The sequence below is a fragment of the Lontra canadensis genome, unplaced genomic scaffold (genome assembly GCF_010015895.1).
Source record: "Lontra canadensis isolate GAN:19392208 unplaced genomic scaffold, GSC_riverotter_1.0 scaffold122, whole genome shotgun sequence".
Lineage (NCBI taxonomy): Eukaryota > Metazoa > Chordata > Mammalia > Carnivora > Mustelidae > Lontra > Lontra canadensis.
Window position 1 is genome coordinate 4,091,523 of NW_022631116.1, and position 24,880 is coordinate 4,116,402.

Below are 24,880 nucleotides of genomic sequence, written 5' to 3' on the forward strand. Positions count from 1 at the left end.
GAGTCCTTTTTCCACTGCAGTCACTGGGGCTCCAACGTTCTGGGGCCTCCAAGATCCTGGCCTCCCTACAGGGGTCGGTCTCACCTCTGCCCAAAGCCTTAGGATGACACGGCCTTGGTGTCCTGGTGCCACTGCCTAGTTTCCCAAGTATTTCTCCTTGAAAGCTTCCCCGAAATTCAGTCTCAGTAACGCACAGTACAAAGGTTGTCAAAAGGAAAGTCACTTTATAAGAATACACCATATCCCCAACCGAGGGGCCGCGTGTGTGCTTACGCCGGCCCTGGATATACAGCTTTCAGCCCGTTTTGCTCCTGTGGGTTCCAGCTCTCCCTCCTGAATTCTGAGCAAGTCTCGTAAACCGCCAACAGATGTGATGCCCCAAATGATGCCAACCTAGTAAGCTTTTTAAAACGTTAAAAAACAACCCCCCCCCAAAAAAAACCACACCCCGCCCACACACACCCACACACACACTTTGGCACGTGAGCCTTGAGTTATTCGAGCGTGTTCATGTTCCCACCCCTCCCCCAACCCAACATTTCAGAGTGCTGTTTCGAGAGAACAGCGGCCCCTTGGGCTCAACGGAGAGGGTCGCCTCGGAGCACTGTTGTCGTGAGTAGCAAAAGGAGAGGTACAAATGCTAACCCGGCCCCAAAGACAGCTCTCAGGTTGAGCACTAGAGTGGATGCGATGCTGCAAAACTTTTGTACCAGGATGACTAGTTTGAAACTGCTGGTTGATTAAATATACATTTACATATAGATATAGGTATAAAAATTACTAAGTCAACATTTGCTGTTTTCAATGTGAAAACGATAAAATGTAATTCTGAATAATTGTGCATTTGCCATAGGGTCCTTGTTAAAGGGACCATAAAAATAATTTTGTAATAAAAAAACTCTTTTTTTTTTTTTCCTTTTTCTTTTTTTTTTTTTTTTTTTTTTTTAAGTTTAGTATTGCCCTCAAGTTCAAAAGTTTGGAGCAAACGTGCTGAGTGGAGCAGGATCGGAGTCTGTTCCTGCCAGGGATCTGGAAGCCTTAAAATTCAGTGATCCCCAATGGCAGGCCCAGGGAACCTGCCAGCCACTGACTAGGTCGGCATGAACACGGAGGGGCTGGGCAGTGCCAGGTGACCCCGTGAAGCAGCCTCTGCCTCCCGTTTCGTTGGCAGATGCTGCTGTAGCTCCCCAATTCCCTGCACAGAGCTCTGGGGAGGTGGGGGGAGACACGTGTGCTGGGGCTCTGCCTTCTCTTAAGCTACCAGACTAAGCAACTGGGAGTAGGGGAGGAGGCGGCGCACAGGGCTGGGGCCTGGGCAGAGACCACTGAGCACCAAGGCTGAGGGTGACCAGGGTTTGGGGGGGTGCTGACCTTCTAATTGGTTGGAGATGGGGATGGAGGAAGGAATGGGCCTCATGGGCCTTTCGGTGATACAGAAGTTAGCTGTGCAGGAAGGAAAAGTGCATTTAAGGTAGCTTAAAACCAGATGAAGACCAAACTGCCGCTGAGAGCGGGGAAGGGCGGAGAACGCTCCCTGCGCCTGCCCCTCGGGTCGGCCGTGCTCCTTGGATTCTGTGGGTTAACATTCATGCTTTCCAACGCGAGTCTGCTCGTGAAGAAACAGGAACACATGTTCTCCTGGTTCTGGCAGGTACACAATTTTCTTGGCAAAGTTCTTTTTTTTTTCCTTTTTTTTTTTTTTTTTTTTGCCAAGTTCAGTTTTATTTGGTTCCTGCTCTGAACCGCTGTCACCGGAACTCGTAGATGGGCGCACTGTGTTCAGGAACGTGAGTTAGATTGAGAGACTGATACCTGCAGTGCAGGGAGAGAGAGAAACAGAAGCGGTCTAAGCAGCCTGAAGACCGAACAGAGGTGCAGAACCCCCTCCCCGCCGCCAGAGCGCCCGGTGGGCCCCAGGCTGGAATCAGAAGGCAGATGCATCGCAGAGCTCTGTGGCCGTACCAAGTTTGCTTCTCTTTCTGTTTCTTTGGTTCATTCTCCTGAGCTCTACCTACAAGGAGCTGCTTCTAGGTCTCGTGCTCTGACCACGAAGCAGTTAGGGTACCTCTTACAAAAGGAGAGGCGGGGGGCACCTGGGTGGCTTAGTGGGTTAAGTAAGCCTCTGCCTTCGGCTCGGGTCATGATCTCAGGGTCCTGGGATTGAGCCCCACATTGGGCTCTCTGCTTGGCAGGGAGCCTGCTTCCCCCTCTCTCTCTGCCTGTTGCTCTGTCTACTTGTGATCTCTGTCTGTCAAATAAATAAATAAAATCTTAAAAAAAAAAGGAGAGGCGGACAAGCTCTGGGCCTCATCCCTGCCCTCCACTCTGTCTCTTTCTGTTGTCCAGAACTCAGCCTCTCCAGGAACATCGGGCTGGACCAGCCTTGGGGCCTCATGGGGAGCAGAGGCACACCCCACGGAATACAGGGACTTCCCAGCCAACCCCAAAGCCTATGTTACCATTCACTGCATTTTCTCCCCTTCCTAGACACAGCTATGAGGCTTTGAGAACATCAGAGTTCTGAGGTGTTTGTTTTTGCCTCTCTGGTAGGTGCTCCAAGGAGGTAAGTGGATGAAGGAGAAACAGAGGCTGGCACAATCCGCACACGGGGACGATAACCCCCAGGGGACAATCAGAGTTGACAGGGTAGATGCTAGCTCTCCCCTTTCTTGTTTCACGTGGGAGTGAGGAGGAGCATGGGAAAAAGCAGTTTATTTCTCACCAAAAAAAAAAACCACCAAAAAAAAATGAGGAAAAGCTCGTGCATTGGCCATCAGAATATATGAATCCAAATCACAAGACCCCACTTCATACCCACTAGGACAGCAATAATCGTAAAGACATCATAACAAGTGTTGGGGAGGATGTGGAGAAACTGGAACCCAGTGCGTCACATGCTTTGGCGGTTCCTTCAAAAGTCAGGGAACTACTAATTCCATTCCCGGGTCTATGCCCGAAGGAATTGAGAGGAGAAATTCAAACAGAAACTCAAACAGATACTTATACACTCAGCAGCATTAGTCACAACAGGCAGAAGGGGGAAACAACCCTGCAACCGATGAACGGAGAAGCAAAACGTGGTACAGCAGTCCCCCCCCTTATCTGGGGGGGTACATTCCCCAGTGGATACCGGAAACTGTGTAGAGTACTGAATCCTACGTATGCTGTTTCTTTCCTGTACAGAAACCTATGGTAAAGTACAATTTATTAAGTCAGGCACAGTAAGGAATGAACAACAACTAGTAATAAAACAGTTATAACAATATTCGGGGATGAAAAGTTACATGAATGTGATCTGTCTCTCTCTCGAAATCTCTTCTTGTGCTGTTGTCACCCTTCCTGTTGTGAGGATTGGGGGGGACATGCCTGCGTGAGGAGATGAGGTGAGTGAGGCAGGCACGTGACCACTGACCATCTGCCTCTGGACTGTGCTGACCGCGGATAACCTAAACTGCGGAAGGCAAAACCGCAGATAAGGAGGGGCTGCTGTCCATCCGTACCACGTAAAATTATCTAGCAGTTAAAATGAAGGGCTGACCCATGTTGCCACACAGCCGAAGCTTTGAGCACCAGGCTGGGTGTAGGAAGCCGGACACGAAGGCCGGTTCGTCATGTGTATGAGGCTCCCTTTATAGAAAATGTCGGGAATAGGCGTGTCTGTATAGAAAGATGGTCAGTGGCTGCCTCGGGCTAGGAGGAGATGGGGACTCGAGGCTGAGGGCTAAGGGGCATAGGGTTTCTGGTCACGGAGTGATGGCCGCACAACTGGGAACATTCAGGACGACCGCATTGCACGCTTTCAGTGAGTGCATTGTATGGTACGTGAATTCTCTCCATCGAGCTATTACTTTAAAAAGGCTATAACAGGTTTGAAAAACTCCTTTGAAAACAGGGCAATTACTGAAACCCTGGTAATTGGGGCACTGATTTGCAGACCTCATTTTGCTGCCACTGAACAAGGAACCTGAGTCAGGCCAGCGAGAGACATCACTCACAAGTCGCCAAAGCGGGAAACATTTGGAAGGGGATACAGTGCTCCTACATTCGGAGAGGAAATCAGGTATTTTGCGACCGGGTGCCTTCTTCAGGTCCAGCAAGGTGCTTGGAGCAGCGGCAATGGGTCAGGAGAGTCCCCAGAAAGGGGACCAAAGCTAGCACTTGAGGTGGCACTCCACCCCTCACCTCAGGCGAAACACGGGGCAGGACTGCCAGCTCCCGTGGGAGCCCCTCAGTCACCAGACTGAGACCAGAGCACGTGGGGCCAGCATCTGAGGACCGTGACCCCAAAACCGGAAAGGCTGCTAACAGCAAAACTCACCCTGTCCGTAGCTGGAGCCTACGTTTTCGTTACTGATTCAATTTGGGAAGAAATACGAGAGTGGCCAAGGTTGGGAGAAATGCTGCTGATAACAGAAGTGCCTGAAAGCTTTGAGCAGTGAGTTTCTTCAGCGAGCACACGGAGATTTACTCTGCTCTATGGTTAGGGATAGGAGCCCCTCCACGAGCAACTGAGATCATTCAAAGAGGCCCCCACGTGCAGATAGAGCACAGAAGCTACGCAGAAACAGGTGAAGAGGGTTTTGGACTCGGCAAGCGAAGGGAGAGCCCGGGGTGGGGGACAGCGGCAAGCCGCCCCCTTCGCCTCTGGGGTGCCTTACCATTCTGAACTCCTATGGTAATAGTAGCCCTCTATGGAGGCTGCCGACTTCTGGAAGCAGATGTAATAGAACCCGGCAAAGGAAGCGCCGCTGATGTCTTTGATCGTGTGGTCTGGGACCAGGAACTGCTCCTGCACACAGATGGAGGAGGTCAGTAACAGACGATGTGCTCCAGCCGCGTCTGGGACTCGCCGTTAGCCTTCAGGTGGTTCTCAGGCTCCAGTGTCCCATGGCCTTGCCCAGACTTGCCGGACGATGGTGGACATCTGCATTTCAACCCGATCTGTCAACAGCATTCTAGATGCTAACACAGTAGCCTGTGTCTTGAGCTCACTGAGATCAGCAATGAAGAGAGGGCTCTAGAGTCCACGCATCTTGGAAATGCCTCGATACCCACCTACGTGTCAGAGCCCACTGAAAGAACGACCCGGGAAGAGGAGGTTTCTGGCTCACCCCGGGAACTGGTGCTAGGCTCCTGATCACCTCTGCTTTCTGAGGGCAGATCAATCACCACTTGCCCGCGTAACACTCCCTCAAAAAGCCCGACACCTCATCCACAGCCATCAGAAGGGTACTGTTCTTTCTCGGGCACTTTGGGAAGAGGCGAGCCTGTGATCTCCCATAGCCAAGCTGAAAGGCCACATCCGGGGACCTACTCTCCCGGCGAGATGAGGTCAGTGGCCTCAGGGCCCCAGGAGGTCTACCGAAAGCCCATAGCAAGTCACGCTGAGAAGGTCTTTGGAGACCAAACAACTCCACTGGGTTTTTTAATTTTTTTTTAAAGACTCTCTCCGTCCCTTTCCTCAACCTCTGAAATGCTAGTTTTTAAAGATTAATTTTAAAATTAGAACCTTGCAAGATACTTCCTTTAGTGCTTTATTTGCTGGCACGGTTCCCACCAGAGAGCAAGCTCGCGAGGGCAGAATGGGCTTTTACCCTTTGCACTTGGCTCTGTCTATGCAAGAAGACACGGAGCCCCCCCCCCCCAAATTCTTAGCTGTACAAACTAAAGATTGGGAATAACGCTCAATGATTTGCCTGTATGGAAGCTGGCAAGATTTCAAGATAAAACCACTTTCTCCTACAGGCTGGGAACCAGGGGTTGGAAGCAGGTGTCCGCTCACAAAGTGACTTCACAAACCCGCTTCACGATTTTGCCAGCCTGTGGCTGGAACGCAGTAAATCCCAAGCTATCAAAAGAGAACACAAAAGACGTGTCAGCCCAAAGCCAATCTCTCGAGTCCAGCCAGATGGAGCTCTCTGAGGGCTCGTGAGAGTGGAAAACCCAAATTCCATTCCTGGTCCCTCATTTCCTGCTGGAGGGAAGCAGGCAAGCTGAGAGCGCACTGAAGCTTGGCTAGAACGTGATGAGGGAACAGTCACTTACACGGGTTCACGACTGAGAGCAGGAAGTGACGGGGACGCACTCTGGGTCTCCCCTGAGTCCCCAGAACACCAGGGACGACTCAACCTGGAGAGTCAAGGGTGCTGAGGGCCGACCACCCCCTCCCCCCAAGCATGACTTCATGACTAAACCACCAAACGGCGTCACCAAAGACAAACCATGGGACATGGTGGCAGCTGGCCAGTGTGGCCTGGAGCCATGCCCACTTTTGTGAGCGTGTAAAGGCGCTACACGGAGACAAGCGGTCATGAGCACAGACCCGGGGAGCAGATGGGGCGCTGGGTGCGGTGCAGGCTCTGGCTGACCTGGGACCTTACCTTCCACCTCATGAAGACATAATCCCCATTCTTCAGCTCTTCATAATCAAAGTCATCGGAATTAAATGATTTTGCATACTGATAAAAAGCCAGAAACTTGCCCTGAAAGCAAAAAATTGAGCATGAGGACTGATGGGCGGAGGGGGAGGCCGGTGTCACAACTGTCCTCCTGCGCCCAGCGGCGAGTGCCTTCGCAAAGGCGTGATGGCGGCTGGATGTGCCCACAGAGCAGCAAAGGTGGAGGATGGGGGAAGGGAGCCTGTGGTCCCCATCCGTGAACTCAGGCCTGACCCACCCACCCCCTCACCGCCCCCTGCCAAGGCAGCAGGGCGTGACACCTGCCTAGTTAATGTGGTCTGAGGAAAGGCCCCCTGGGTTGGGAACGAATGTGATTCCAGAGGGCCTTTTCTCAGGACACCTTACCACAAGCAAAGCCAGGAAGGACTGGCGGGAAGATCTCCTAGTCAATCAACACTAGCCACGTAGAACAACTTAGAGCCAGCACGTCACCCCGAAGGCAGAAAAGGGCTTTACTAAAGCGGGGTCCTCTGACACAGGAACGTGGCTTGGGGCCAGCCAGTGAAGTAGAAACAGGAAGTGGGTAATATATGTTAAATCCTTTTAAAAGCGGAGACTAGAAATAGGCTACAAAACTGTGTCTCGTGATCCTATTTTTGTAAAAGAAAAAAAAAAGAAAAGAAAAAAGAAGGTTAATACCTGTTTTAACTTCGGGTATTGTTGTTATAGATGATTTTTTCCCTTCTGCTTGTCTATTTACTCAAATATTTAAAAAATAAATATGCATTCATTTTATAAGAAAATACCTAAAATAAGATTTAAGATACAGAATTTGTGACACGTATATTTCTTTTTCTTTTCTTTTTTTTTTTAAAGATGTTATTTATTTGACAGAGAAAGACACAGTGAGAGAGGGAACACAAGCAGGGGGAGTGGGAGAAGAAGCAGGCTTCCCGCTGAGCAGGGAGCCTGATGCGGGGGGGCTCGATCCCAGGACCCTGGGATCATGACCTAAGCCCAAGGCAGACGCTCAAGGACTGAGCCACCCAGGCGCCCCAATACGTGTATTTCTATTCTAACTGGATTAAGTATATGGAATCTTGACTTTAGGGCACCACCGTGATACCGACTTCAAGTATCCGGAAAACTTGAGGGTGAAAAACAAGGTCTCTGATTCCAGTTGACAGGCGGTCCTGGTTTTTTTTTTTTTTTTTTTTTGTTTAAATGATTTTATTTATTTATTTGACAGACAGAGATCACAAGTAGGCAGAGAGGCAGGCAGAGAGAGAGAGAGGAGGAAGCAGGCTCCCTGCAGAGCAGAGAGCCCGATGTGGGGCTGGATCCCAGGACTCTGGGATCATGACCTGAGCCGAAGGCAGAGGCTTTAACCCACTGAGCCACCCAGGCGCCCCCAGGCGGTCCTGGTTTTACTGCACTTTACTTCATTGCTCTTTGGAGATACTGCATTTTTAAAAAAGATTTATTTATTGGCGGGGGGGAGAAGGTGAGGGAGAGAGAAACTCGAGCAGACTTCATGCTAAGCGCAGAACCCAATGCAGGGCTCGATCTCACGACCCTGAGATCACGACCTGAGCGGAAACCAAGAGTTGGATGGTTAACCAGCTGAGCCACCAGGTGCCCCAGATGGTGCATTTTTTTTTTAATTGAAGGTTCGTGGCAACCCTGTGTTGAGTAAGTCAGTTAGTACAATTTTTCCAACAGCATTTGCTTCCTTTGTGTCTGTGTGTCACATTTTGGTGATCCTTGCAACATTTCAAACTTTTTCATTACTCTGATCTGTGATGAGTGATCTTTGATGTTACTAATATAAATTGTTTTAGGGTGCTACCAACTGCCCCCAAATAAGACAGCAAACTTCATCGATAAATGCATGTGTTCTGACTCTTCCACTGATTGGCCATTCCCCCCTCTCTCTCCCTGTCTTCTCAGGCTTCCCTCTTCCCTAAGACACAATAATATTGAAATGAGGCCAATTAATAATCCTACCACAGCCCCCAAGTGTTCAAGAGAAAGGAAGAGTCGCATGTCTCTCACTTGAAATCAAAGGCTAGAAATGACTGAGCATCTCAGAAGCTGAGACGGGCGGGTGGCTAGGCCTCTTGCACCAGTGAGCCAAGCCATGAACACAAAGGGAAAGTTCTAGAAGGACATGAGAAGGGCCTTAGAGGGAACAGATGAATGATAACAAAGCCGTTTAGTGGTCTGGAGAGGCGGCCAACCCAGCCCCGACACTCGCTTCAGCCCAAGCCTAACCCAGAGCAAGGCCGTGACTCCCCCTTCAGTTCGGGGAAGGCTGGGAGGTGAGGAAGCAGTGGGAGAGGCCGAAGCTGGTGGAGGCTGGTTCAGGAGGACTGAGGAACGGTGTCGTCTGCGTACCACAGACAGGCAGGCTGAAGCAGCACGCGCTGACAGAGAGGCTGCAGCAAGTTCTCCAGAAGATTTCAGACCCTCATTAAGCTAATACACTACACTAAACCACCACACTAAGTAACAGACTCTGAACATAGACGAAACCACTTTCTGTCGGTGGAGACGCCATCCAGGACTGTCACGGCCGGAGAGCAGCCAACGCCCAGCTTCAGAGCGTCGGAGGTGAGGGCGACTCTCCTGTCTGGGGCTGACGCAGCTGGTGACTTCAAGGGAAGCCGACGTTGCGGGCCATTCCGAGAGCCCCGCGACCCTTAAGAGTTATGCAGAGTCTACTCTGCCCACGCTCTAGAAAGGGAACAAAGCCTGGATGACAGCACGTCTGTTTACAACATGGTTTACTGAATATTTTAAGTTGAATGTTCATACCTCCTGCTCAGAAAAAAAAGATTTCAAAATATTACTGGTTCTTGACAAGGCACCAGGTCACCCAAGAGCTCTGATGGTGACAGACCGTGAGACTTCCGCTGTGTTCAGGTCTGCTAACACAGCACCCACTCTGCGGCCTGTGGAGCAAGAGCTCATTTCAACTTTCAAGGCTTTTTATTTAAGAAATAGACTTCAGAAGGCCCTAGCTGCACAGAGAGTGATTCCTCTGACGGATCTGTGCAAAGTAAACTGAAGACCTTCTGGAAAGGATCCACCATTCCGGATACCATTAAGAACCTTTGTGACTCACGGGAAGAGGTCAAAATATCAGTACAGGAGTTTGGAAGAAGCGGATTCCAACCCTACAGATGACTGTGAGGCTTCGAGACTTCAGTGGGGCCAGTCACTGCAGATGTGGTGGCAACGGCAAGAGAACCAGAAGCAGAAGCGGAGCCTGAAGATGGGCCCGAGAGGCTGTGAGCTCATGATGGAACCTGAACAGAGGAGCTGCTTCTCCTGGAGGAGCCAAGAATGTGGTTTCCTGAGATTGAATCTACTCCTGGTGAAGATGCTGTGAAGACTCTCAAAACAACAACAAAGGACTTAGAATATGACTGAACTTAGCTGGTAAAGCAGCAGCAGGGGTTGAGAGGACAGACTCCAGTCTGGAAGGAAGTTCCATGGTGGATAAAATGCTATCGAACAGCATCCGGGGCCACAGAGAAATCGTCCACAAAAGGAAGAGCCCCCATCATGGTGGTCAACTTCACTGTTTTCTTGTTTGGAGAAATGTCCAGAGCTACCCGAACCTTCGGCAAGTGCCCCCGCCACCAGTCAGCAGCCATCAACACTGAGGCGAGACCCTCCACCAGCAAAAAGATTAGGATTTGCAAAAAGCTTAGAGGATGCTGAGCGTTTCTCAGTCTTTGAGTTTTTTTAAAATTAAGGTGTGTACATTGTTGTTTTAGACCTAATGCTACTGTGCCATTCACAGGCTATAGTATCACATAAACATAAGTGTTATATCCACTGGGAAACCAAACGATTTCATTTGACTCACTTTACTGCAATAGTCACTTTATTGCGGTGGTCTGGAACGGAACGGAGCCCGCCATGTCTCCAGGGCATGCCTCTGTCAGTCACTGGTGAAGCCCTGACACATGGGGATCCCACATGGGACACTGGGACACCAGCGTGGGCTGGGAAAGGTACAGGAAATGGAGTACTGCAAAGGTGCCCAGACTGCTGGGTGAGGAAGGGCCCAGAGGCCGAGTTCCTCATCCTAACATACCAAGGATGGCCTTCTTCGTCCCCGTGTCACTTAAAATACGTCAATTCAGCCTAAAGAAGGAGATCCAGATATTTTCCAGTGTTGTAGTGGAAGTCTGGCACACTAACAGCTGGTTTCCAGGTGGTTAAATTGCCACGGACCTAGCTTAGAACTGACTATTCACTGAGTCTCAAAGACCTCGCCTTTTTGGCAGAACTGATTTGAGATGGAAAACCCAGGGTGGACAGGAGATAGGCTGTGGCTCAGTACAAGGAAGAGCCTTCCCGCCAGGGCTGTCCGAGAGAGAAGGGACCCATCTCGTGAGGCCTTGAGCAGCACGGAAGAGCCCAGGTCGGGCAGGCTGGGACCAGACGGCAGTGGGGAGCCCCTCCAACTCTGTTCCTGATGCCGGCTCTACGCGCACTGCTCGGGCTCCCCAGTTCCCTCTTGTTCATTCCCTCGTGTTGCACACACACAAAGGACTGATTTTCGGTGTGTATTTGCGACAACAGGTAAAACATGTAACTTATCAAAAATGGTTTTAAAAGCTCAAGTTTAAATTGAATTGAAATTCAGCATCTGAAGGATGTTCCTTTCCAATCTCAAGTAGAAAACATGAACAAGCAAAGCGGTTAACCTACAGTGAGGTTAACTAGGACGAGGGTCTGCGGTAGCGAGTCCTGCAAGGACTATCGTGCTGGAATCAGGAGAGAGCTCGGACAGGCCAGGTGAGAGGTGCAGTGGGAAGCCTGAGGCGTTCTAGAGTTTTCGTTACGGACGCAATCACTCTGGGTGGCTTTAGAGGGTGAGCACATTGGACTTCCTCAGTGTTTAACCAAAATTCACTGGGGTGCTTGGCTGGCTCTTGGTGGGGCGTGCGGCTCTTGATCTCAGGGCTGTAGGTTCGAGCCCCACATCGGGTGCAGAGATTACTTACAGATGAAATCTCAAAAAACTAAAAACTAAAAAAACAGTAATAAAATAAACCAAAATGCACCACGGCCATGGTCAACTAAGCCAGAAGGCTATTATGACAGGCTGGGAAACGGATTTTTGAAGGCATAAACTTGTATGAAAGCCAACGAAAAGACTCGAGCACGGTGACTCTAAGTTGTCTAAAAATGTTCAATAATGGTGAGTCAGAACACACCCCACACGGGACAGTCAGAAGTGGGGGCACTGAGTTTCCAGTGGCATCCTGATGATTCTGAAGTTGTGACCATGCATGTCGGTCTGGAGCTGGGTGAGAACCCCCCCCCCACCACCGCCAGGGCTCTCCCCACACAGAGATGCCAGCGGAGAAGCAGCTTTCTAGAAACTGCATCTCCACCTCATGCTAACCCCAAAGACAAAGGCCATTGCTCTGTGTCTCCCAGGGCTCCCCACTACAGGGGATGAGAAAGGAATGGTGTACAGGCGGACAGGACAGGGGACAATGATAAGACCCAGAGAGCTAAGTTCCTTGACTTTCCAGCAGAGCCTGGGAGGCCCCAAGGAGACCAAAGACCTACTCACCCAGTGTTTCCGATCCACGTCCTCGTCTGCATCCCACTTCCGCGTTAAGAAAGGGTGTTTTTTGCTGATTATTTCTCCTTCAAAGAAGGTTGTAAGGGTTGGATACTCCTAAGGTAAAAACCCAAGTATCAGAATAAGGTCTCAAACAGGAGTTTTTACCTTTCCCAAAGGAAAAAAATCAACCTGACTTTAACTTATTCCCAGGACTTTGACAAAATGATCACTCTGCTAAGCAATGACCTTTGGGTCAGTCCAGCAATCTGCCAATGGCAACAGCGTCAACGTGACCTGGGTGCCCAGAGAGTCTTCTGGACTTTATGGAGTTTGCCAGAAGCAGAGAACCCTCCTTCGACTTCACTTGTTACATACTGCTCCGTCAGAAAAGAATTTTGGACAAGTGCATTCCGAGTGTTCTAGAATACAAAGCAGATAGTAACTAAGTAGAATTTACTTTGCAAGGAATTTACTTTCCATTCTTCAGGCTTCCAGTGGTGGGTGTTTTATTTTGTTTTCTTGCAGAATACTTTGGTATATTAGGGTACATTTAATCTATCATATGAACTAAGGCCATCCACTCTAAGGAAAATACATGTAAATTACGTCTGCGATGGAAAATCACAACAACAGAAACAAATACCATGGGGAAAAAAATAAGCTGTCATCCTAACCGGATGCTTAGAATACTCCCGTCAATTTTATTTGCTATTTGGTCACCTGCTAATAAGGAGGCACCCAAGATTTTGAAAAAAACTAATGGAAGAAAAAGTTCACAGTTAGAAGTCCACCATTTCTCTGCATTTATTAAAAAGCAACCAACTGACCAACCAACCGGGCAACCCCTCGGCCCAGCCTGCCAGGCCCTGGTGTTTCCTGGAAACGTGGTAATGATGGTCACTGGCCCAGCAGCCATGGATTACAGTCCTAATGTCCCTGGGACCACAGAGGTCCCACTTCTTCTCCAGATCCTAGGTAGGCCTCTCTTATTCTGCATCAGACACCTACACGTGTTTAAAATAAATCTGTGGGGCGCCTGGGTGGCTCCATCGGCTCAGGTTATAACCCCAGGGCCCTGGGACTGAGTCCCACAGCAGGATCCCTGCTCAGCGGGAAGTCTCCTTCTCCCTCTGCCTGCCTCTCTGTCTCTGTCAAATGAGCAAATAAAATCTTTAAAAAAAATTTTTTTTTATTTTGTTTTTTAAGATTTTATTTATTTATTTGACTGACAGAAATCAGAAGTAGGCAGAGAGGCAGGCAGAGAGAGAGAGGGAAGCAGGCTCCCCACTGAGCAGAGAGCCCGATGTGGGACTCAACCCCAGGACCCTGAGATCATGACCTGAGCCGAAGGCAGAGGCTTAACCCACTGAGCCACCCAGGAGCCTTTATTTATTTATTTTTTTAAAAGATTTTATTTATTTATTTGACAGACAGAGATCACAAGTAGGCAGAGAGGCAGGCAGAGAGAGAGAGAGGAGGAAGCAGGCTCCTTGCTAAGCAGAGAGCCCAATGCGAGGCTGTATCCCAGGACCCTGGGATCATGACTGGAGCCGAAGGCAGAGGCTTTAATCCACTGAGCCACCCAGGCGACCCTGGAAACCTGATTTTAAAGGTATAAACTAGCGGCATCTGGCTGGCTCAGTCGGTAGAACATGTGATTCTTGCTCTCAGGGTTATGAGGTCGAGCCCCATGTTGGGTGTCCAGATTACTTAAAAATAAAATCTTTAAAAATAAATAAATAGGGGTGCCTTACGATTTCTCTCTCTCTCTGTCAAATAAATAAATAAAATCTAAAAATAAATAAACAAACAAATAAATGAAGGGGTGCCTGGGTGGCTCCATCAGTTAAGCACCTACTCAGGTCAGGTCAAACCTGCTCAACGAGGAGTCTGCCTCTCTCTCTCTCTCTCTGCCCATCCCCGTTTGTGCTCTCTCTCACTCTCTAATATAATCTTTAAATAAATAAAATAAAAGTATAAATTAAATCATGCTTATCTGTTTTAGGGAGATCTACTAAGAGAGAAAGTTCTGGATCAGTTAGTACCTGACTTGAGTTTTTTTTAAGATTTTTTAAATTTATTTTTATTTATTTTATTATTTTATTACTTTATTTATTTTATTATTATTTTATTTATTTATTTTTATTTTATTTTTATTTATTTTATTTTTATTTTTTAAGATTTCATTTATTTATTTAACAGACAGAGATCACAAGTAGGCAAGAGAGGCAGGCAGAGAGAGAGGAGGAAGCAGACCCCCCGCTGAGCAGAAAGCCCGATGTGGGGCTCGATCCCAGGACCCTGGGACCATGACCTGAGCCGAAGATAGAGGCTTTAACCCACTGAGCCACCCAGGCGCCCCCTGACTTGAGATTTTAAATGGAAAGCTACACGTGTGGATTTTCTGAGGTTTGAGCTTTAACATTTTTTTTTAAGCTTCCACAAAAAAGACAGAAAGGAAGAAAATGATAAAGCGGTCGTCTTGCAGTACAAAGTAAGATACTTATGGCTCAACTGCACGTTTTCCTAATGAACTGATTCTGCGCTGGAAACATTTCAGGCAGTGTATTAAGGGGACTGCAAGGTACCCCCAAGCTCTGAGAATTAAAATAAAAGAAACTGCCTGATGAACGAGTCAATAGGTTCAGAAGCTACCAGAGAGATGAACTGTCTCCCAGGGTAGGACCAGGAGATTCAAGCACTTGCATAGAGCCAGACCGGCGGTAAGTTTTAAAGCCAAAGGAAGAACTCCGTTTGCAGGAGGGACATCAAGAAAATGACTCAGAGAGGAAGAGACGAAGCCAGCAACCCCCGACCCCCAAGGCAGGCAAGGGCTTCCTACGGGGGGTCCAGCTGTGGTCAGGCATTCAGGTCATCCAAACCACTCCCCACACGGATTCCAGGCCGACCAAAACCTCTCCGGGGATGGGTCTAGCTTTCCATGTAGACCCTCTTCCTGGGGGATTAACACCCAATTGGCTACTAAGTCAGAGGGAACTTCTGGAACATGCATGTACCTCAGTTCAGAAATGAGTAAACGCACACTCTTGTGTATATATCCGTCTCGGCAAGTTTGGTTAGTGTGACATCTCCTTGGTTCAGACAAGTCTGCCCAACCTCAGCAGAAGCTTCCAAATTCGTCTAGTGAGTGAGGGGAGGGCTAGCCCATGACTCCCCGAAGGCTGGGCTCCTAAGCCCTGTGCCAGACGCGGGCCCCTCCCTAGAAATGTCCCCTCTCTCCACTGGTGGTTGGCTCAGAATTGCCAAGAAAATGTTACCTGACACCCATTCTTCACAATTCTGGGATTTCACTTCCAGAAGGCACAGTTTAAGAACTGTGCTCAGGGGCGCCTGGGTTGCTCGGTGGGTTAAAGCCTCTGCCTTCAGCTCAGGTCATGATCCCAGGGTCCTGGGATCGAGCCCACACTGGGCTCTCTGCTCAGCAGGGAGCCTGCTTCCCCCCTCTCTCTGCCTGCCTCTCTGCCTACTTGTGATCTCGGTCTGTCAAATAAATAAAATCTTAAAAAAAAAAAAATAAAAACTGTACTCATTTGTGAATGTGAGGTAACTAAGAGACAAAAATTACCTCCAATTTAAGAGTTCATTTTCTATATTGTATGCATGAGGAAGACTAGGGCTAAAACCCAACCATTTAAATGCTTTTATTAAAATAAGTTACATATGTGATATTTTCCCAACTATAAATGGAAAAGAGAACAAACCCGAAAAGCTCTATTTTACAATACAGGCAATAAAGTCATTCAGAGAATCCCACCATTTTTTGGCATTTCAGTGATTATATACAGTGACCACATACTGGATTTAGAATTTAAAGATTGTATTTATTTATCTGACAGAGAGCGAGGGAGCCTGCACAAGCAGGGGGCGTGGCAGGCAGAGGGAGAAGCAGGCCCCCCACTGAGCAGGGAGCCTGATGCGAGGCTCCATCCCAGGACCCTGGGATCATGACTTGAGCGAAAGGTAGATGCTTTTAACTGACTGAGGCACAGAGGTGCCCCTGGATTTAGAATTTTAAAAGTGTTTAATATAGCTGTTCAGGGGCACCTGGGTGGCTCGGTCAGTTAAGCATCTGCCTTTGGCTCAGGTCATAATACCAGGGTCGTTCGTGGGATCAAGCCCTGTGTCAGGCTCCTTGCCCAGCGGGAAGCCTGCTTCTCCCTCTCCCACTCTCCCTGCTCGTGTTTCCTCGCTCACCGTGTCTCTCCCTGTCAAATAAATAAATAAATAAATCTTTAAAAAAGGAAAAAAAAGAAAGATGGGTGTTCAGCGCCATGACTGCACTAAAGGCCAACGAACTGTACCTTTTCCATAGGTGGACTGTGTGGTAGGTCAGCTGACTCAGGACAGCTACTTTAAAAAGTGGTTAAAGGGGTGCCTGGGTGGCTCAGTGGGTTAGGCCTCTGCCTTCGGCTCGGATCGTGATCTCAGGGTCCTGGAATCGAGCCCTGCGTCGGGCTCTCTGCTCAGAGGAAAGCCTGCTCCCCCCCCACTCTCTGCTGCCTCTCTGCCTACTTGTGATCTCTCTCCCTCTCTCTGTCAAATAAACAAAATCTCTATTTTTTTTTAAAGATTTTATTTATTTATCTGACAGAGATCACAAGCAGGCAGACACAGGCAGAGAGAGGAGGAAGCAGGCTCCCTGCTGAGCAGAGAGTCCGACGCAGGGTTCGATCCGAGGACCCTGAGATCACGACCCGAGCCGAAGGCAGAGGCTTTAACCCACTGAGCCACCCAGGCACCCCGTAAATAAAATCTTTAAAAGAAAAAAAAAGTGGTTAAAGAAGATAAAATTCAAAGAATCCTGAGGTGTGAAGAGGGCCCCAGGCAACTCAGAAGCACGGCCGTTCTCCTCTGATGAAATGCACCGTTAGCGCCAAACCCGAGCCTGCTGCTCTTCGAGGAGAGGTCCAGTCTGGGCAGCCACGCGCTCATGAGGCTGAAGGACTGGCCTGGCAGGGTGGTCTCCCCACACCGGCCATGAGTCTAAGGGCCCCCCACCCCAGAGCCTGGCCACCCATGACTCAGAGGTGTTTCCCTCTGTTAGGGTGAATTGCTCCTGGGGGATGCCATTTCGGGATTCTTTTTTGTTTTTTAAACATGTTATTTATTTATTTGAGGGAGAGAGAGAGAGAGACAGCATGAGAAGTGGAAGGGTGAGAGGGAGAAGCAGACTCCCTGCCAAGCAGGGATTCCGATGCAGAACTGGATCCCGGGACTCCAGGATCTTGACCTAAGCCGAAGGCAGTCTCTTAACCAACTGAGCCATCCAGGTGTCCCCGTTTCGGGATTCGTAATGGTTCTCACATTTCCATGCAGCTTCCTAGGACCACAGCGGCTGGGTTTAGAGTCCATGGTAGCATTCCACGGGACAGATTCTGCTGGGTCCTCATGAAGCTAAATGTTTACGTTCTGCACTCAGCAGACACACCTGGCTGCCGACCAGCTGAGCATACTGTTTCCCACTGCCCTAAATTCAAAGGCTGGAATCCTTCCTTTTCTACCCCTACTCTACTGGGTAAGTTTCTGGAGGCGAGGAACAGGTTACCTCTTCATCCCAACGACAAACGTCACAGAAAATTCTCAAACTTCTAATAGAGAAGGAGGAGGACCCGAGGGAATCAAAGAGACAGAAACAATTGTTCCAAGGTGAAGGTTGTTCAGGGCCTTAGTTAGTATCCCTCCATTTGCATCAGGTTAGAGTCCTCCTCTTGCTCTTACATTGTTTCCTCCCCTCCTAGGACGAGCCCCTGGAGTAGATGGAGTGGGTCTAGTTTATCCTATCCTATCCTTTTTTTTTTTTTTTAAAGATTTTATTTATTTATTTATTTGACAGAGATCACAAGTAGGCAGAGAGACAGGCAGAGAGAGGGGAAGGGAAGCAGGCTCCCTGCCTAGCAGAGAGCCCGATGTGGGGCTCGATCCCAGGACCCTGGGATCATTGCCTGAGCCGAAGGCAGAGGCTTTAACCCACTGAGCCACCCAGGCGCCCCATATCCTATCCTATCCCACTCTATTTACTATCCCAGTCTAGTTGACAGGCGCCATCACACGGGTTGTGGGTCCGCGTGGTGATTCGACAATGCTAAACCTTGTGCTGTGTTCACCACAACGGTAGCAGAGCGGGTATTTTTCATTCTCATTTTACAGATGAGGAAAGAGAAACGAAAGCTCACGGCCCCAGCAAGGGGCAGAGAAAGGACATCCCTCCAGGCCTTCCCAAGGCTCAGTGGAGCCGGGCCATAGACAGGGAGGACTGGTCAGGCCCACACCATGGCAGCCAGGTCAGGCCCAGGTCCTCACGGAGGAGTTAGGCGGCTGGGCTCCATCCCCTCCTTCTCTTCCTGCTGACTCACTAGCAGGGAAAGAATGGATGCTCTTTCTTGCTTTCCATATCCCTAGGAGTTCTGAGACTTTAAAAGTTTGGTGCAGAGAAAGGAAAACCCTCTACATTTCCCTAGTAGCTCCTTGGGTTAGGATCTGGGTGATCACCTGACATTGTTCCAGTGAGCGAAGGGGTTTAAGGAATGTCGAAGACCTCGGGCCTGGAAGGATTAATGCATAGCTCAGAAACCATTAAACTTAGGATTAGAGGTAGCCATATTCCTACTCTATTTTTTTTTCCCACCAAAGGATTAAGAAGAAAATCAACAGTGTTGGGAACACTGTGACTTCTTTATAAACTTTAAAGATTTGTGCATCCGTACACTTTCCAACAGGACACATCAAAACTACATCCTTTGTGTGTGAAGTACAACTTCATAGAGAGCTTTAGTCGGGCCTCAGGGTCCACGCTCTTGGCCATTCACACCCTGAGAAGGCCATGCGTGCGGCCCACCGTCTAGCTCTAGTTCATTTGAAGGAGTGCTTACCTCAGTAAGGCCTTTTATCTTCAGGTATCCACAAAGGTACGAGTTCCCCGTGTCCACATGCTGGAAGGAAAAGGACACACAGTCTGGTTACAAATGGAGGAACCCCTGGGACAAGCTGGGGATGCTGTGGAAATCCACGTGTCCTGCGGGCACAGGCCAGGTGGGCTAAGGGAGGTCTGGAGGTGGGTGCCCACCGAGCTCGGCCGGGGCTTACCGGCCTTCAAGACCTTCGGGAGTCCGCCCTACCCATGGGCCTATTCAGACCAAGGAAGCTGATTCCAGGACCTTCTCAACCTCCTCAGCTGAGTATCTCGAGACCGAAGTGTTTTTCTGGAGCAGCGAGCCCACGCACACAGGCCGCCTGCGGTCTCCGGAGTGTAATCCTCCCCTACACTCAAACTAAGCACAATCCTGCATTAATTCTTTTTTTTTTTAAAGATTTTATCTTATTTATTTATAAATAAATAAATCTCTCTGACAGAGAGAGAGGAAACACAAGCAGGAGGAGTGGGAGAGGGAGAAGCAGGCTTCCTGCTGAGCAGGGAGCCAGATGCGGGGCTCGATCCCAGGACCCCGGGATCATGACCGGAAATGAAGGTTCAGAAGCTTAAGGACTGAGCCACCCACGCGCCCCTGTGCATTAGTTCTTTATGAAATGGGAAGCATATTCAGGAAAGACCTCATACGAAGACTGCTTGGGCAAACATTTCCGTTATGAACCAAAATGCTGACCCCCAGATCGGAATATATTGTTAAGTGTTCACTCTGCCCATTTCATAGCCGAGCGCCTGTACTTCTTGGTGAAGAGTTGGGAGGCTACAATAAACAGGGGTAACAGGCACGGGAGATTTTAAGGCTGAGTACCCACCACTTACGGGTTGCTGAGACACTGCAGGGTGCCTACCCAACAACCAATTTCCGACCTCTCCATGCTACCAGGGCCCAGATCCTGGTCTAGCACCCACCCCGGCCCCACAGGGCCTGGGCAGCCCTGATGGACCCAAGGCAGACACATGCCCCTGTTCCCTCGTGAGTCATTAGTTTAGGGGTGAGTGACCCAACCAATCAGGTATGTGTGCCAGTCTCCTGGGGGGCCTCTGGGAAAGATGCTGGCTTTTGAGGAGGCCCTCTGTCTTCCCCTGGAAGTGGCAGTACCTGTACAAGCGCCCAGGCCCTCGGCAGCCACCTAGAGACCATGAGGACAAACAGGCCGGGAAATGCCAAGGATGGCAGCGGAGAAACAAGGAAGGGAACGAGGCCCCTGAATGACCAATCTGGAACCAAGCCACCTCCGAGTTTCTTGTAATCAGAAGTGCTAGGTTCACTCATTCTTTAAACTATTTTGAGGTGGCTATGGTTTACTTACAGCTTAGTGCGCCTGAACTGATACAATTCACCCAAATCTATACAGACTGGTCCCGAACAGGCAGATTTTCACATTTCATGATAACTTGGGCTCCCTTAAAAAGCAGACCCCTGGAAAGAGAGCAAACCCAAGTACAATGCCGCTGGCACGTAGATTTTAATGTTAAGTGAGGCCTCATTTTAAACAACAAGGAAAGTTTTGTGGTATTTTTCAGATTTGGGGACTTAACTACTTTCGTTTACACCGTAAATCATATACTCCAGCAATCCTTAAAAACTGTAATGAGCACAGTCAGCCAGAGGAGGTCAGCACCAAAGCAAATGGGCTTTAGTGAAGCTGAAATGCTCCCACAGTTTGGACCCGGTGACAAAGGTAGCCCATGTGAAAACTGCCAAAGCACTTGAAATATCCTCATCGGCTGGCCTTGGCCTTGGATGTGATCTAAAGTGGTTGATCTGCACTAACGCGGTTCAGCAAAGGACTTTATTTAAAGGACACACCAAGCTCTAACCTGGGGCCTTAAATTTCATGTATGCAATTCTCACTGAATTCAATACACTTTGGGGTTTCACAGCTGCTGGAAAGGGTATCAGGTGGCCAAGATAACTGCTAATAAGATTAAAAACCGAACTGGAAGTTGGCTAACATTTTGCATGGATTATCACATGCTCAAGAATCAGAATTTCAGTTTGGCCTCCATTCAACCATGTATCCCTCCCTTTCTGCCCCAACTCATCTCGATGACAGTTGGTGAACTCAAACACAGTACAATGCAGAGAAATTATACTGAACGCCAGGCCAGCATCTCGATGAGAAAGATAACAAGGCAAATGTTTAGCAAGAACGTCTCACAGCACAGCTGTGTCCAACAGCTGCTCTTTCTAGTACCCCTTCACTGTGACCCTGGCCTTCACTTTGGTCTTGGCTCCTTGCATGGCAGAGGAGAAACAGAGTAGTTACAGTAACAACGGCAACAAGGGAAACCCAGCCAGAATCTCACGAAGGTTTGGGAAACTCTCTAAACTAGAATTAAGAGGAAAGAAAGAGAAAGAAAGAAAGAAAGAGAGGAAGGAAGGAAGGAAGGAGGGAAGGCGGGCTCCAGAAAGGCCCAAGAAAAGATGTGCAACATTGTTAGTCATTAAGGAGATTCCAATCAAAACCACAATGAGACACCACTTCACACCCACTAGCAGGACTGCGATCAAAGAGATAGGCAGTAAGTTAAAAGTGTCAGCAAGGCTGTGGGGAAACTGGACCCTCATGCGGGGCTGGTGGGAATGAAAACTGGGGTAGGCACTTTGGAAATCGGTATGGCAGCTCCTTGGAGTGGTAAGCACAGAGCTGCCATTGGACCCAACATTCCACTCCCATGAGGAATGAAGACGGTGTCCACATGAAAGCTCACACAGCAATGTTCATTCCATCGTTAAATGGTTTCCAAAGTGGAAACCACCCAAATGTTCACCGACTGCTCAAAGGCCCAACAAAATGCTATATATCCATACAATGGATTATTATGCAATGATAAAAAGGAACAAAGCACGGCCACATCCTACGATGCAGGTGACCGTTGAGGACATGACGCTCGGCAACAGAAGCGAGACACAAAAGGTCCCATAGTGTATGACTCCACATACGTGAAATGGCCAGAATAAGCAAATCTTCGGGAATGTGATGGCTAGGAGGTGAGGTTTCTCTTCGGCGGGATGAAAGGGGGCTAAAATTGGGTTGCAGGGATGCTTACCCAACTCTGAATACACTAAAAACTACTGACCTGAACACTTTCAGTGGGCGAGTTGCGTAGGATGCGAACTGTATCTCAACAAAGCTGTTAGGAAACAAAGCAAGCAAGCAGGAAAGAGGCTGAGGTATATTCTAAGAAGGTTGAGTCCAAGAAACTGGTCCTGGCTAAAAAACCAGGGCGACGATGGACCAATTCACAGGCCACTGACGGTCTCAGTGATGGACAAAGAGCTCACCAATCCAGATGTAGGGCGGCATTCCTGGGCACGGCCACAGCTCCCACCAGCAGACATCCTACTGAGGTTTGAGCCGGGCTTCTGCTCTGGGCTGCCCTGAGACCAGTCAGTCCTGTACCAACTCAATCACCACTTCTATTGGTTCACAAGGACATGGGCACCCGATAGGACGTTGGAAACACACGAATGACAGAAGCGGGGAGCTGCTGAAGAAGTCAAAGACCACTTCTCTTTGACACTTAGCGACCCTGCTGGTCTACCGCATCAGAAACCGTCAAAATAAACAATCGGCACAAATTCGCGATCATTCCAAACACGACCCACACCAAGGACCTCACTGCCAGAATTTTACAATGTTGCCCCCCACAATAAAGAAAAAAGTCTTTACCTTTATACTAAATTCTCACGTTTTAAGCAAAAGACAAGAGGGATCACTACATGAGGCATATAATTATGAAGACTGAATGAATCAGTCACAACAGTTTTCCAGTTATAACAAATGCCACGGCTCACGTGAAAAAGTTAAGCTTATGGAGCAAAGATACAATTAACATGAAGAGGCAGTTTCCTCCACCAAAAAAAGATGAAACTATTGATTCCCCCAAAACAGTATGAAAAAAGAGGGTAATGGTGCTCTACGGTTAGGAGAAAGAAAATGTAGCCGCACTGTCTTTTGGGTGGGACACCCACTTGCTCAGAAGAGAGGCTGTCCAAAATTTACTATTTTTAAAGAGCCAAGGGCACATAAGGCAAAGACACATCTTGGGTTCTGTCCTCACGCATGGGAGCAGTAAGGTGGCACACTAGGTCCTCAGAGCTTCTGTAAAAGGCCTTTCAAGAGGGCAGATGGGGAGGGGCTTTAGGAGACGAGGCCTCACACTAAGGAAAAAAGGGGCAAAGGGAGGAGGAAAGTGGATCCTGAGGCAGGCAAGGGTAGCTACACAGGAAGGGGTTTTGTGCGGAAGGGAGAGAAAAAGGAGTATGAACTACTGTTGATCTCTGCCTGGAGAAAAAAATGTCAAGTGTGTTTCTATTTGCGTGAGAGGGGTGAGGTGCAGAAAAGGGCCTGAGTAGGTAAAGCTGTCGCTCCAAAGCTACCAGAGGCTGGCACCAGGTATTAGGAAATCCAGGTCAAATGGGGGGGGGGGTCGGAGGGGAGGTGTACACAGACAGCAAGGAAATACCATGTGAGAAATAATACGGGGTGAGTTCGATTTCCCAGCACATGGCTATCAGAGACCAGGAGGAAGCCCTGGTTGTGTAGATAAAAGAACACAGAAAGAGGGTCCCCTGGAGCCGAGGAGGAGGCAGATGAAGGTATGGGTTGGGGAGGCAAGCCGGGGAGACTGGGAGGGGACTGGAGGTGGCCAAAGAATGGAGGCAGGGAGCATGAGAAGCCTAGAGCGGGAGGCCTGGGGCTGGGGGCAGCTGGGTGCCTGGGCCAGGAAGAGACTGGGACAGCTGTGGGGGGAGGGAGGCCAGGAGGCAAGATCCCCACAGACTTGGAGGAGCTCCACTCAGCAGCACCCAGGATGTGAGTGCCTGGTCTTGAGGGGAGTAATTACCAGAGGCTAGGAATCAGCTGTGGGCTGGGGGGCGCTCAGGGGCTAATGGAGGGAGTGTGCCCAGGTAGCCAGGTCGGAGGGGACTAACTAGGCTCTCCCAAGGAAGAAATCCTGGGAGGAGGGCCCCAGGGTTTGAGGATACCTGGAACTTAGGAAAGGGGAGGGGAGGATGACTTGTCTCAGGTCTGAGATAATTTGACATGGGCCCAGCCTCGGGTAGGGTCCCGAGTCAGGAGAAACCAGTGGAGAGCTCTTCAGGGTCTGAAAGGGACTGGAGGGGGGTGCTGATCTCGGGACGAGAGGTCCTGGGGAGGAAGGACTCAGGTCTGAGGCTGGCCAGTCGCGGGGGGGGGGCTTCCGGATCCCAGGCAGGCCGGTCAGGGGCTTCGACTCTGGGACAGTGTTCAGGGTCTGCCAGGAGCTGCTCCCGACAGGCTCCGGTGTGAGGGGCAGGTCAGGGCTGGGGCTTGGAGAGTGTGAGACACCAGCTGGGCAGGTCCCGGGGGGTGAAGCGCCTGGTGCAGGAGGCCCGGCGGCGAGGGCCTGGTCTGCGGCTGCGGGCTCGAGAAGCCGGGGGCGGGCACGGCCCGTGAGCGCCGCGAGGAGGCCCGCGGGCCCCGGCCGGCCCGGCCCGGCGCTCACCTGCAGCACCACCTCTACGTCGTACGAGTTCCCCTTGCTCTTCTGGTGGCCGCGGAACTTGGAGCCGCTGTAGAGCAGGCTGGTGGCCACGCCGGGCTGCTGGGTGTTGATGGGCGGCGGCGGGATGAGCGAGGCCGCGGAAGCGGCCGAGGTACCGGCCGGCGGGGGACACTCGGTGCGGACCGGCATCGCGGGGTCCCCCGGAGCCAGGGCTGGGGGGAGGGGGAAAGGAACCGCCGCCGCCGCGCGGGAGCCGAGGGGGGTGGCAGGGAGGGAGGGGCCGGGGCGCGCACGCGCGGGGTGGGGGCGGAGCGGGGGGACCACCCGCCCGCTGCCTGCGGACCAAGCGCTCCGGCTGCCACCGGGACCCCGGGACCTGCGAGCAGGGCCTCCCTGTCCTGAGCTGAGTCCCCCTCCCCACTTGCCCTCGCACACACACCACCC

At 50.0% G+C, this 24,880-nt stretch overlaps 1 protein-coding gene across 1 annotated transcript; it reads right to left on the bottom strand.

Annotated features, from left to right (window-relative positions):
• Nucleotides 1–1,688: 1,688 nt before the first annotated feature.
• Nucleotides 1,689–24,863, bottom strand: GID4 (GID complex subunit 4 homolog). Its single transcript, XM_032841379.1, has 6 exons — nucleotides 24,437–24,863; nucleotides 18,885–18,944; nucleotides 12,001–12,108; nucleotides 6,381–6,482; nucleotides 4,659–4,789; nucleotides 1,689–1,812 (listed from the first exon to the last, which is right to left on the bottom strand). The coding sequence occupies exons 1-6, from the start codon at nucleotides 24,623–24,625 to the stop codon at nucleotides 1,749–1,751; spliced, it is 654 nt and encodes a 217-aa protein (XP_032697270.1). The 5' UTR covers nucleotides 24,626–24,863; the 3' UTR covers nucleotides 1,689–1,748.
• Nucleotides 24,864–24,880: the final 17 nt, after the last annotated feature.